Source organism: Pleurodeles waltl, chromosome 3_1, assembly GCF_031143425.1.
Source record: "Pleurodeles waltl isolate 20211129_DDA chromosome 3_1, aPleWal1.hap1.20221129, whole genome shotgun sequence".
In the NCBI taxonomy this organism is placed as follows: Eukaryota; Metazoa; Chordata; class Amphibia; order Caudata; family Salamandridae; genus Pleurodeles; species Pleurodeles waltl.
This window is the reverse complement of record NC_090440.1, coordinates 482,439,216-482,451,530: the sequence shown is the minus strand read 5'-3', so window position 1 is coordinate 482,451,530 and position 12,315 is coordinate 482,439,216. Positions and strand designations below refer to the sequence as shown.

At 41.4% G+C, this 12,315-nt stretch overlaps 1 protein-coding gene across 2 annotated transcripts in view; it reads right to left on the bottom strand.

The window, feature by feature from the left end:
* CHD2 (chromodomain helicase DNA binding protein 2) overlaps positions 1-11,454 on the bottom strand; it is a 1,519,436-nt gene extending 1,507,982 nt beyond the window's left edge. For both annotated transcript variants that reach the window (XM_069222751.1, XM_069222752.1), the window contains exons 1-2: positions 10,941-11,454; positions 10,486-10,604 (exon numbers count right to left, since the gene is read on the bottom strand). In XM_069222751.1, coding sequence (XP_069078852.1) covers positions 10,486-10,553 — 68 coding nt within the window. In that variant the 5' untranslated portion in view covers positions 10,554-10,604; positions 10,941-11,454. The remainder of the gene's footprint in view (positions 1-10,485; positions 10,605-10,940) is intronic.
* Positions 11,455-12,315: the final 861 nt, after the last annotated feature.

The window sequence follows — 12,315 nt, the reverse complement described above, 5'->3', positions numbered from 1 at the left end:
TGCGCAAGCAGAGGAATATTGATGTTTAGTGCCTATAGCTGGTTGGGCTGAACCATCAGTGTACAAAATGGTTTGATATTGTTCAATAGGCAATGTGTTTGCTGTAACTGGGTATTTGAGTTCATATTGCAAAAAAACGCTTGGGTTTGTAATTTTGAGTCCCAAATAGTCAAAATCGGTGGCCGTCAGACATTGCCCAGTGGATCCAACATGGACGTAATGCCTTAGCATTAGGGACACTAGCGTTGATGACAGCCTCATGGGCTGGAATGAGAGAAAAGACATGAGATGGGAGATAAGTTTCCCCTGGGCCAGTTGTTCAGATGGCTGTCATCAAAAAGAGACAGCAGTGAGAATGTTCTCAGTAGAAGCAAAGCATTGTTTAGTTGTAGAGTACAAATGTGATCTTTGAACGTTACATAGGTGAAACCATTGGCACCAGCAATTACTTTGACAACCAGTTGATTTTTGTTGTCCATTGTACGTAGGTGTTTTGCTTCAAGCATGTCTTTTTGTAATGCTCAGAGAATGCGTGTGTTCGACTGTCCAGTATTTGCTGGTAAAGTCAGGACATATTAAGTCATAATGGTTTAATACGTTGTGCATAGTCTAGAATGTATGTTCTGCCAAAATTTAAAAAGCCCAATAAAGACGGAAGCTTTTTGATTGTATTTGGCGGTTGTAGTTGTGCGCATTTTTCCAAAAATTGGGGTGCAAGGCAATTGCCTTCATCCGATAATTTGTATCCTAGAAACAGGATGCTAAGGAAAGTTATTTTATTTATTTAATTAAATTTGCAGCTGAATTCACCAAATCCTACACCACTTTTAAATGTTGCACGAGTCGTCGTCCGTAAGGTAGGTAGATATCCACGTATGAAAATGCCTCAGGGTCAATGTCATGTAAAACAGATGTAACACGAGCTAACAGTAGTCCTGGACTTTTCTTGTACCCTTGTGGGAGTCTGAAGATTTTTTTCTGAGAGCCTAAAGCGCTTAAACTAGTTAGGTCCCTTCTTTCAGGAGCTAGATTTCTGGCAGAAGAACCAATTGTAAATATCAAGTGTCGTTTTGTAAGTTTTGCGCCCTATATTGTTCCTAAGTGCTGTGCATTTTGTATTGCAAATGTGCGTGTGACTGTTTAAATGTCTGTAGTCTAAAACTATTCTGTGAGAATGAAAATCATAATGGTGGTGCACCACTCATGAACAGTAATCAGATTGTAGGTAAAGAAAGTCCAATTCTCTTGTGGTGTGAATACATCAAGTCTTTATTTTCTTTCATTATTTTCTTCCATATTGGTCTTGGTACAACATAATGTACAAAATATGAAAACAGCCAATGCGTTTTGCCCTTTAACCTAGGGCTTCTTCAGGGCTATTCAGTTTCAGATTGATCATGAGTTAGAAATTCTTTAAATTTATATTCCTAATATATCCAGTCAAAGGGGAATTAAAGTGACGAATAGGTGTAAGCATAAGTCCGAACTATAATCAAGCCGCTCGAAGAAACCAGCAGCATTTTGCCGGCGTTGAATCGAATAGACGCTATGATATTTGTGTGAAATTCCACACCATGTGACGCCTGTCGGCCTAATCTGGGTTTTCTGGCTAACAAGCAGCACCTCATCTCTGCCCAAGAGCAGGGATGATTGTGGCAACCGGGTGCATGACAAGAAAGACTCCCCAGGAGAATCTTGGTCGATCAGATCTTGTCCCTTTGTCTCCGTTACATTAGTCTCACACAGGCAAAGACAGGCAGAATATACTTCAATAAGGGTTTATTAAAGTAACAGCACCTTAGATAAAATTTCATGTATTCCATTAACTAGGACGATAAAACACTAAAAGCAAAAGGGTGACAAGGAGTGTGAAACACAAAAGCAGACCCATCATACTGCCACGAAGAGTGACATTTTTCCCACCTAAGCTATGTTAGAGCACATCGTAATAAGCCCTAATCCGCCTTTCAGGTTTCCCCCCTGGGAAGACATCATTCCTCATACCTGATCAAAGAAGCCTAGAGAGACTCCATCCCCATGTAGGCCAGGGATTCGGTAACCTAAGCAAGCAGCGGTAGCAAAGGGAATCAGCGTGTAATCGTGGTCATCTGGATGGACTCTCTCTATAACAAGTATGGAACAAAGCAGTGTTTTTATGATAAAATAGTTTACATTCTAAGAAAGAGTACCATGTAGGAATAGGTTTGTTTCTGTGAATGTTGGAGACACAGCGTACCACTTTTGCTGATTGTGCTTTCCTTAAGGCTTCAGTCAGATAGGCCAAAGTGAAATGCCAAGAATGTAATCCTTTCCTAGGCGAAGGAACAAATAGATAAAGTAAAACAGCGCAAATGTGGCTAATGCTAGAAAAATAAAGCGATGCTGGATAAAATGTAACTGGGCTAAAGTACACAACAACAGGCCTAGCTTGCTAAAATAACTTATCTGAAATAGCTATACAACACCACTGTAATACTGAAGCCTGACGCAACCGCGAGGGGGGAGTCACTGATGGGGTGCAGGGTGGGACGAGCCCCACCAGCTAGCCCCAGCTGCATAGCGAGGCAACCGGGCAGGCTCCCATGTGGGAAGCGGTTGGAGCCACCTGGATCTCTGGTGAACGATTCCTGCACCCTACAAAAGCACGGAGGCTTAACACAGAACTGCAAGAGCCACCACTGTGGTGCAGTCTGGTACAGGCCATGTCAGCTAGCCCACAATGGTACAGTGTGGTGATCAGGCCGGTTTCATGGCAGTCAATTCAGTGACCCAAAACCATCAGCCAAGCCCAGGAGCAGGGATTCTCGATGCAATAACAATCACTTGCTGGGGTTCCTGGAGAGCGGAAGGGACCTCAACAGAGAACTTCCTTGGAGAACTAGCTGCGGAGTGAGCTGTGGCCACAAAGGCTGTCGAACTAAAGGAGTGAGCTGTGGCCACAAAGGCTGTCGAACTAATTCATGGTGCCGCAGGCATACAGGGTCCTTGTAACCCTCCCTCCATCCCACCCCACCCTCAATCGCTAGGGCCATCATCACCAGGATCCTTAACTCCTGTGACAGGGACTGCATTCTTTACACCTCCTGTGGAACCCTTGTTTAAGAAGTGTAGAATTGCATCAACCCGGACTACACCAGGAAGGTGCAGGAGAAAAGTAAATCCTTCTTGAGTGTGAAATCGAGACTACGAGCACTGCAGTTGAAGTACATGCTCCAGTACCCCCTCAAGGCTAAAGGTTATCTCACAAGAGAGAAACTTCAGAGTAGCTGCTTAGCAATGAGAGACAAAAATACACTAGTGTCAGTGCTCCGCCTGCTTCGCTCCCAATTCCGGTAAAATCCATTTCACTAACTGCGTACAAGCCTACCATTTAATTTGCTTGATGCAGAAATGTAGAAAAATGTAAAAATATTCCTATTAAATCCCAATAAAACAAGGAGAAACGAATAATAGGTATAATTGTATTACCAGTCTTTACACAAAGTAAGCGTCTTCGAATAAGACGTTGCTGCAAAAGAACAGGGAGTGTCTCAACTAACAGGCTTAGGGTTCAATTCCAGGAATAACTGCACTGCAAGAAACACAAACGCCATCTTCAAACTGCTGAATTACTATACTTGGGCACGTAAAACTGTCGTTTTGGCATGCTATATGCTCCAAATTTAGCAGATAAGGGGAGTTGGTGCAGACACACAACCAGGGTCAGGAACATCAAACGATTAAATTGGGATCATAAACATGGTCTCCGTTCAAGGATCTGAAACACATGCTAGACCAAATTTGCTTTTCAGGCTTAAACCTGCTAAAAAAAAAAATTTGCATGTTAACTTGATTGCCATGGCTTTACCCCCGGTGTACTTCACACTTAAACCTTCCTTTTCCACAAAAGGTATCCACGCCAAATCTGTGTGCTGTAAAAACAGGTGTGAAGCCCATGGGCGATCCCAGAAAGATATACATTTCTGAAAAGTAGACAGTTCTGAATCCAGCAAGGAGTCGTGTGTACATTTCTCAAGGTTTTCCCAAGTAAACTTATCATTGAAATTAAGTCCGCTGAACCTTTCTAGTAGGTTCTGAAAAGAAGAAAAAACAAAAAAAACATACGATACCCAGAGCCAAAAACTAAGCTACTGCTTGTGAGTGGTCATTGTGTACTGACCATACAGAAATATTTATGGCAAAATAATATTGGGGGGGGGGGGGGGGGGGGGGGGGACACTGAACTATGTATTTCTGAAATGTGCACAAGATACTGAGTACAATTTGGGGTTACCCTTACTACTGCGTGATTGAGAGGGCATTTTGCAAAATGCCTTCTTTCTTGTACACAGACTTACATTTAGAAGTCAATAAGACAGAAATTCCATCTGATAACAAATCTGTGTGTTCCCAGTGTCCTGGTATTAAAAAATACAACATTCCCCACTGTGTAGCTGGGCCTAGTGCTTGAGACACAAAGTACCCCAAAATGCGACCTGGAGACACTTCGCTCAGCAAAACTACCTTTTTTCAGTGTGTAAACATGGTGGCTAACTGTGGAATGTGTGCCCTAGCTCAGCTGCCACCCAGGAAAAACTAAAAACTGAGACAGTTCCTTAAACTAGCCACCCAGGATGTCCTGACTTGCATGGGTTCTCTCCTACCTTTTCTTACTCACAATGCTCTACAAACTGACAAAGAGAAGACACACACATCTTCCCTCACATTTCTGTGAGAGAAGGTTTCTGAATCTGCAAGGATCTACTTATTTCCTACCCCCTAGCGCTTCCATACTTGTTTCAATAAAAACTGTACACACTTTGTATTCCAGGCCCCAATGACCCACAACAAGAATGCCCCAAAAGGCAACATAGACAGGCCAATTTCTTATCCACTCAATACTACCTTTTTGTTAGTGGTTACCTGTGGATCTTGAGCCTTAGCTTGGTCGACACACAGGGAAACCTACCAAGCCCAGACATTTCTAAAAGCTAGACACCCAGTCAAGTTTAAGTGTATGAATCCCCCAACATTGTTTTTTACCCATAAGGCCTTAACGTTAAATGTGGCTAGAAAGAAATCAGTTTACTCACTTTCTGTGAGGCAAAGTTCCTGAATCTGCTGGAGCTGACAAATTTCCTACCTCCCACACTTGTGCCGATAAAAACGATACACCACTTGTGTGGCTCATCCTAGCGCTTGCAACCGAACAGATCAAACCAGAGACGATTCAAAAAAGATACTGGCTTGGCATTGTCCCTGGTTTTATTCAAGCCTGTTCAATGTGCTAGGCCCATCCACACATGGGGTAGAATTTTATCATCAGGAGACATGTGGCAAGCCAGGCGCTGGGTGGGAGGAATTTTGCTGATCCACGTACAATCCGGAATGTCTCAATGTGTGGAGAAAATGAGTGATTTCAGGTAAAGTTTGAGGTGTGCAGGGCATGAGGGGGTAAAAAAAAATAAAAAAAAGGCACGAGACCCATGCAAGACAAGTCATCCTGGACTCCCCTGGGTATCTAGTTTTCAAATATGTCTAGGTTTAGAAGGTCTTTCCATTTACCGGCTAATTCAGTGCCTGAATAGTGCAGTTGTTCAGTATGGGAAGTACGAGGAAAAGGTGAATCCCCTCCCTTCTCTGTTGGCTCAACAGTGTGCGTGCGGTCGGGAGACGTGGTGCAGAAAAATATATTGCCCCCTTTCATGGTGCAGGTATTGCCCAATGTCAGAGTGGCAGGTTCCCAAACTTTTTCCCCCCTACATGTTGGACAGAAGCAGCTGTTGCATAGAGACTAAGTAGGATCAGACGCAGGTATACCTCTTGATGAATGTGTGATGACAGGATACCTCCACCGCCCATCTCTTGAAGCATGGTACCTTATGATTAGGAAATCCCTTTTCTTTTATGTGTCTTCTCAAGGTAGGAATTCCTTTTATGACAATTGTGCACTAGGCCTCTTGTAATTAAAAATAAGAGGCAGGGATCCTTTTTTGCTTTGAAGGTTGCCAGATTGATAATGGCATTAAAGTGGGTAGAAACATGTCAGCTTAATACAGATGCATGGGCCATTAAAACCCAAACAATCATCTGCTGCCAACCTGAATGTTTTATTGTACATGGGGTAGCAACTATATACACAATTAAAAAAAAGTATTTTGGGCATACAACTCCATCTGGATTCCTTGGTGATCCAGATTTTATTCTATCAATAACTCCCTCTTCATTTTGGTTGAGTCTGCCCTGGTAGTACTGTCTTACCAGGGTGGGATGAGGTCGCCAACGATGAAGAATGCTGTAAAGTGTGGGTGAGTCTTCCTCATAAATATAACTAGACACATTAGCCCTTGTAGGAGAACACAATTGGAAACAGTCAGTACGTTTAGAATAGCATTTTGCCTAAATTAACCATCCTGAGAACGTTCAACTATTGCCCCTTCTGGGTTAGGGCTATGGGTTATGGTGCCTTTCCTTTTGGTTGTTTTCGGTGCACCTTTAAATACCTGGTTTTTAGTGGGTTTTGTATACACACACCGCCCTCTAACACTGATGCAAAGAAAATTTAAGTGCTCAGGCTAGTTCATTTTACTAATGCAGTTATGTCAACGTACCATGCACACTGATCCCAAAAATAATAAAATTCCCCCCTGGCTATCGGCGAAGCTTTTTAGCAGGCAGACATGAAAACATTTTAAAAAAATCCCTCCGGTGCCTGCAGAAGACGGATTCCCTGCCTTTGGATCTTTGTCGTGACCTCCACTTTAATAGCGCCTGTTGTGAGCGCTGCTAAAAGGGAAGTCGCATCAATTGCACCCGAGTAGTTAAAAAATATTTAAATCTGGTTTATCTACACAGACAGGATGCATAGCCGGTGTTCTCAGATAAAAGTAAAAAAAAAAAAAAAAATGAGTCGGTGGGGGTGAAGACGGGTGGATAGAGAATCGAGTACAGTGACTACATACAAAGGAGTTCTCAGCTAGCACAGCAAACACTAGACTAGGGTTGAAGAGGTGGGGGAGGGTTTGACAAGCTGCCTTCTGTACACGTCACCACGTTTGAGCTCTGCTTCAGATGACTCAGGAGACAGGATCTCCACAGTTGCCATGACAGCGAACAGCCAATCCTGTCTCAGTTAAAAAAAAAAAAAAAAAGTAGACTTCCTGCTAGCACTTCCTGGTGATTTCTCATTACACGCAAATACGTGCAGCTTGCAGCAGACTACGCGACAAAGGAAAACGCTTTTGTAACTTGATGGGCTTTTAAACTTAACCAGATAGGTAAAACGTATTTAGTGTACAAGAAAAGAAAGTAAAAACAGACAATCTTGTCAAAAAGCTCAAATTGACAATAAAATAACTTTCTTCTTGAGAGCATAAAGTCATTTGGTGGATATCAATTTCACAAAATGGCAGTCATACTCAGGCCAATAATCGTGGTTTTATTAAGAACTGGAGAAAATGATACAGCCTAAAGAATGTTAAATGTGGGTCTGCACAAGACTTTTTTCAGACCAATATATCTGCAACTAACATTATGGCACTGGAGTTTGAGACCACGGTGTGTTATGTAATGTATGTTTAAAAAAATGTTCCTCCCAGTTCCAGCAATCCATAACCACATTTTGCCATTGCAGCGATTAGAAAACAGGATTAATTCTGAAACTCGCCTACATATTAATTTATAAATCTACCTACAAGAGACAACAATGAACAAGTGTTTAAATCTCAGCACCATGACTTGCTTTAAATGTCAATGGGTGATATTTTATAAACATGGCCGGAGCTTCATATATATCTTTTATTGGGTCAACGACGTAAACTCTAAACTGCCCAGGCGCTAAACCGCACAATTTAGACTACTTAATAGTGAGTTCATTTTAATCCAAGCCTTTGGTCAAGTGCCTCGAAACAACTCCGTTCAGAAAGGCAATATACAAGTTGATAAATACTCAATGTTTGGGTGATGTTCGCTTATGAGTGATTTCCCTGCGCTAGGGTGGAGTTTCAGGCGTTGAAGAGAGACCTGTAGATCGGGCATAGCCTGAATAGTTAACGCTGTGAGTGGGAAGGTTTAGGTTTCATATTGTGCACCCTTTACCCAAAAGGGACTTCTGTAAACTTACAGTACTTCATAAGATAATTGCACCAAGTCTTTTACAATGGTGAAAAGGGAGACTTCATTCACTGTATTACACACACAGCGCCAATGCTCGTTTTCCATTACACACAGGAAATAAAAGGTCACTACAGCAAATAAAGGTGCAGTACAGTACAGTTACAAACAAAAAAATCCATCACGGACCATCTGAAAAATATTAATTAAATATAGACTAAGTGTAGATAAGGATGGGTAACTGCAGCCTACGCCATATCTAATTTTGGTGTACTTGCGACCCAGCAACCTAGTAATTTCCAATTCTGTCCCTTACACAGAGGTGAGCTCCATGTCACCAAGGGCCCAAGTCTCCAGTTCATGACTAAGTTAGAAATCCCACACATTTTAAGTGTTGCAAAGTATAGGTGTTGGGCATGCCATCCGAGCCAAAAATGCAAACCTTATAAACATGCAACAGAAACTGCTTTAAATATGTTTGCAAACTGTCAAAGTAACTAATAAGTTCGGAGTTTTGGCTTTGTATGGAAATCTAACGTAGCGGATGAAGCATTAACGAGTACATAAAAAGGTAGACTGGCAGCACTACTCAATTATGCAGACAAAATTGAAGTAATTAATCTAACCAAATATCAAACAACGGATGCACCAAATCGTGGTACAATGCCAATCACGGTATGAGTGAAGAAGCAGATCGAGGGGAGCTAACACTTGCAGACCAAAGAAGTTCGGTCAACTTCCATAAACTTAAGTTAAAAGTGTACTGAAACAAACAAGAGTGCAAAGGGAAATGTAAAAAAGGTAATACGACAGTGCATCCAAAATATTAGCATTAAGTTTCAACCCTAGAAACGAAAAGGAAATAAGGAACTCATGTCACAACAGGTCATTGTGTGCACTTACTGTGTGGGCCTCTACATAACCTAACAGCTAGTTTCCAACTTGTGGAAACGACTTGAACAGAATATACCAGGTAAGAAAATCGGAACGTGGAGTCTCATTTATGTTATGCAGTTGTAGCCTGCACACAAAAAAAAATACTGCTTCAGGTGCTGCTTAACTATCCACACAAATATGAAAAACATGTTATTTATTCCAATAGTCGCCGGAACGCGCAGACACTTAATGTAGATAATTCATAATGATTCGTTTGAAATGGAACAGTTAAAAGATGAACTGCGTTTTAGGTTTCCAAGGCAGTTTACTTTCTAGACCTTTATTCGTCAAATGCACAGTCAAGCAAATCGAACACAAACACAGTTTATGCATACATGCTTAGCACAAGCTAGTGCAAAGCATGTTACCAGGTGCGCAAAAATTAAGAGTCACAGCGGTGAAAATAGGGAAGCAAAACTAGTCTAGACCTTGCTGAGGTCACACAAGATGAGCCTGTTCCTACAATCTGCAAAATATTTAGCAACTTTGCTGTTTTATTTTAGTAACAGATTTAAATAAAAATAAAAAAAATAGTGATGTGTACGTTTATAATATTAGTAAGAAATAAGCATCTCGAATACAGGGCTCGTCGGTATCTTCGCCAGTGTAGGTGAAAAGGTTCAATCAATTACTCTTTATGAAATAAACAATACACTGCAGCAATGTTTGAATGCAACAAGTTCTGGCTCTAAGTGTCAGCTCCTCTTTGTAAAACCACTGAACCAATCACCGAGCCTTACTTTTAAAATGTAAGCAAGGTGTACATTTTAATTGCATTCATAAAGCGCTTTCCTAAACATGAGGCGTTGAAGCGCTTTATGCCAGATAGGACGCTGCTCCGGAACCCAAGGATAGTGGTTAGGCCACTGTTAGTTACTGTTGCTAAAAAAAATATTTAAAAAATTGCCTCCCTCCCAAACAAAAAAATAATAAAATGCCCAAAACAAAACATTTACTTTCGATTAAGCTACTTCGCAGCAACGTGCACGTGCAACTGTCTGGCATTTAAAGATGAAACGTTGTATACATCAACCACAACAACTCACTTAAAAATAGATGCACGAGGTTTCTTTTGAGTAGTTCAATTCAAGAGCTTTAAAACACACTTAAAATAGCAACGTCTGCTTTGGCTGTCAAATGGTGCAATGCAGCAGTGTCCAAAAGGAGAAGGTCACATCCGCAAAAGCAGCGTGTCCGGAAAGTAGGCAATTACATATTTAAATTACCGGTGTATTAACACATTTTAAAAATGTTCTAAAGCACTCATAAGGCCTGAAACCCACGCACAACTTTGAGAATTTGTTAAACTAGGGAGTGGCGTCGCTCAAGGTCATTTACTAAAGAGTGAAAAAAATGTTTTTAAAGTATAATTTATGTATGTGGCTGCGTATGTAAACGTGTTCATATGCAAACACCCCTTTTAGAAAAAGTAAAGCAAAAAAAAAAATCCCTCCGTACCTTGAAGCATTGCTACGGACCGAGCCCTCTTCGGGTTTGTCATCGTCTCGCATCATCTTCGGATCCATTTAATATTGGTGGGAAATAGCAGTGCTCCGAATGGGGTGCTCAGGCATTTACTGTCAAAAGTTGAAAGAGAGGTGAGGCGTCCCGACTGCTACTGTTGGCAGTCAATGCACATCGAAAGAAAGGAAAGAACTAGCCCCAACGCTGCGCCGGGGCTAGAACAAAGGAGCGACGTTTTCACGCGGAAAAGAGATGTAATGTATTTTTAAACAAAATATGGGCATAGTTAACCTGTCAAAACTAAGAATGGGGCGAAATGAAAGTTTACTAAATCGAAACGATGTAAATAAAATCGAATTTAAATACTGCGTCACTACAAAAATATAACTAAAATGTTATCGAAATGATAGGAAATACGTTTATAAAAACAAAATCGATTGTTTACATACCCAATCCATGTGTGGCCGGTGTTAAAATGATCCTTCGTTGACAACGGAAGGGGGAGGGGAAACCTCAAAAACCCACTAAAATGTTTAAATTCAATTGTTTTTCTCTCTCTTTTTTAATAGGATAAGCAAAAAACGTGGTAATATACTAAAAAAGAAAGAATAGACACGAATCAACGGTCGCAGAGCGTATTGCCGAGGCGGAAACGGCTCTTCAACGAAGCGCACAAAAATGGAGGTGCGCCATGGCTTCCGAGCTGGAAAAAACAACGAGCTCTCTCCCTTCTCCGTCGTGTCTTCTCACAAAGCACGGCAACTAGCACCGAAAAAACGCAATTTTCACATAAAATCTAGCAGAAGAGACACCCCAAGAAGCTTATGCTGTTGTCAGTAGGAGCCAGGACCCCCTTGGGACGCGCCAAAGTAGAGCAAAGTTGATCCAAGTGGAGGAAAAAAACCCTGGGAGCTGCAGCTCTCTCCAAGGCACAGCCGCCATGCAGAGCTCCTTCCCAGCTCTGAGCCCTGCCTCTGATTGACACTCTCTCCATTTACCCCACAACTCAGGTGATGTACCATAGACCCACCCCTTCCCTTCCATCCAAAATGGAGGCAGGAAAGGGACCCCCGGATCCACGTGGTATACAAAGACCCCCAACAACTGAAGGGTGATAACCTAATATTTCGTAATGTATTTTTTTCAGTTCATAAGCACCCATGTATGCTTTTCAGTTGTTTAAAAAATATAAAATGAACAGTGAAAGAAGGTCATTAAATTACTTCCTTTCTGGACAGGAAATAGTCTTGAGTGAAACCATTTTCAAGGGAAACAATAAATTAGATTTACAAGAATGGCCAGGAATTAGGCAACACCTCTACACTAATGGAGCATGGGGGGGGGGGGGACCATGTGCTCCACCCCCTCCTTTCCACCTATATGACTCACTAAATAGTTAGGTGGTGGCGTTTTTATTTAGTCTGCTTCTATAAGACCCTAATTAATGATTTGGGGCCAAAAGGAAATTGAAAAGTTAGGCGAACAAAAACATTGAAGTAATGCAACCCAACAGCGCCGCCCTAGTGTTTAAATTCTTAGCCCACACTACCCTCATTCAAGAAAAGAAAAAAAAAAAAAAAAAAAAAAAAACAGAAAAACAAATTCTCAGGCTACTCTGTTTCGATCCAAAGTATATTTTCTAAATCTTCAAAATCTGAACTTGCATACACATCTGAAAGAGATGGCTGAAACAGATCATCTGAAAATTGTGGTAATGTAGCGAAGCAATACAGGATTACGGGTGGCATGCTCAGAGGCCTATGGAATCCTTCCATGATCAATACCAAAACAAAGCTTTTTATAGATATTTCCAGACCCAACCAC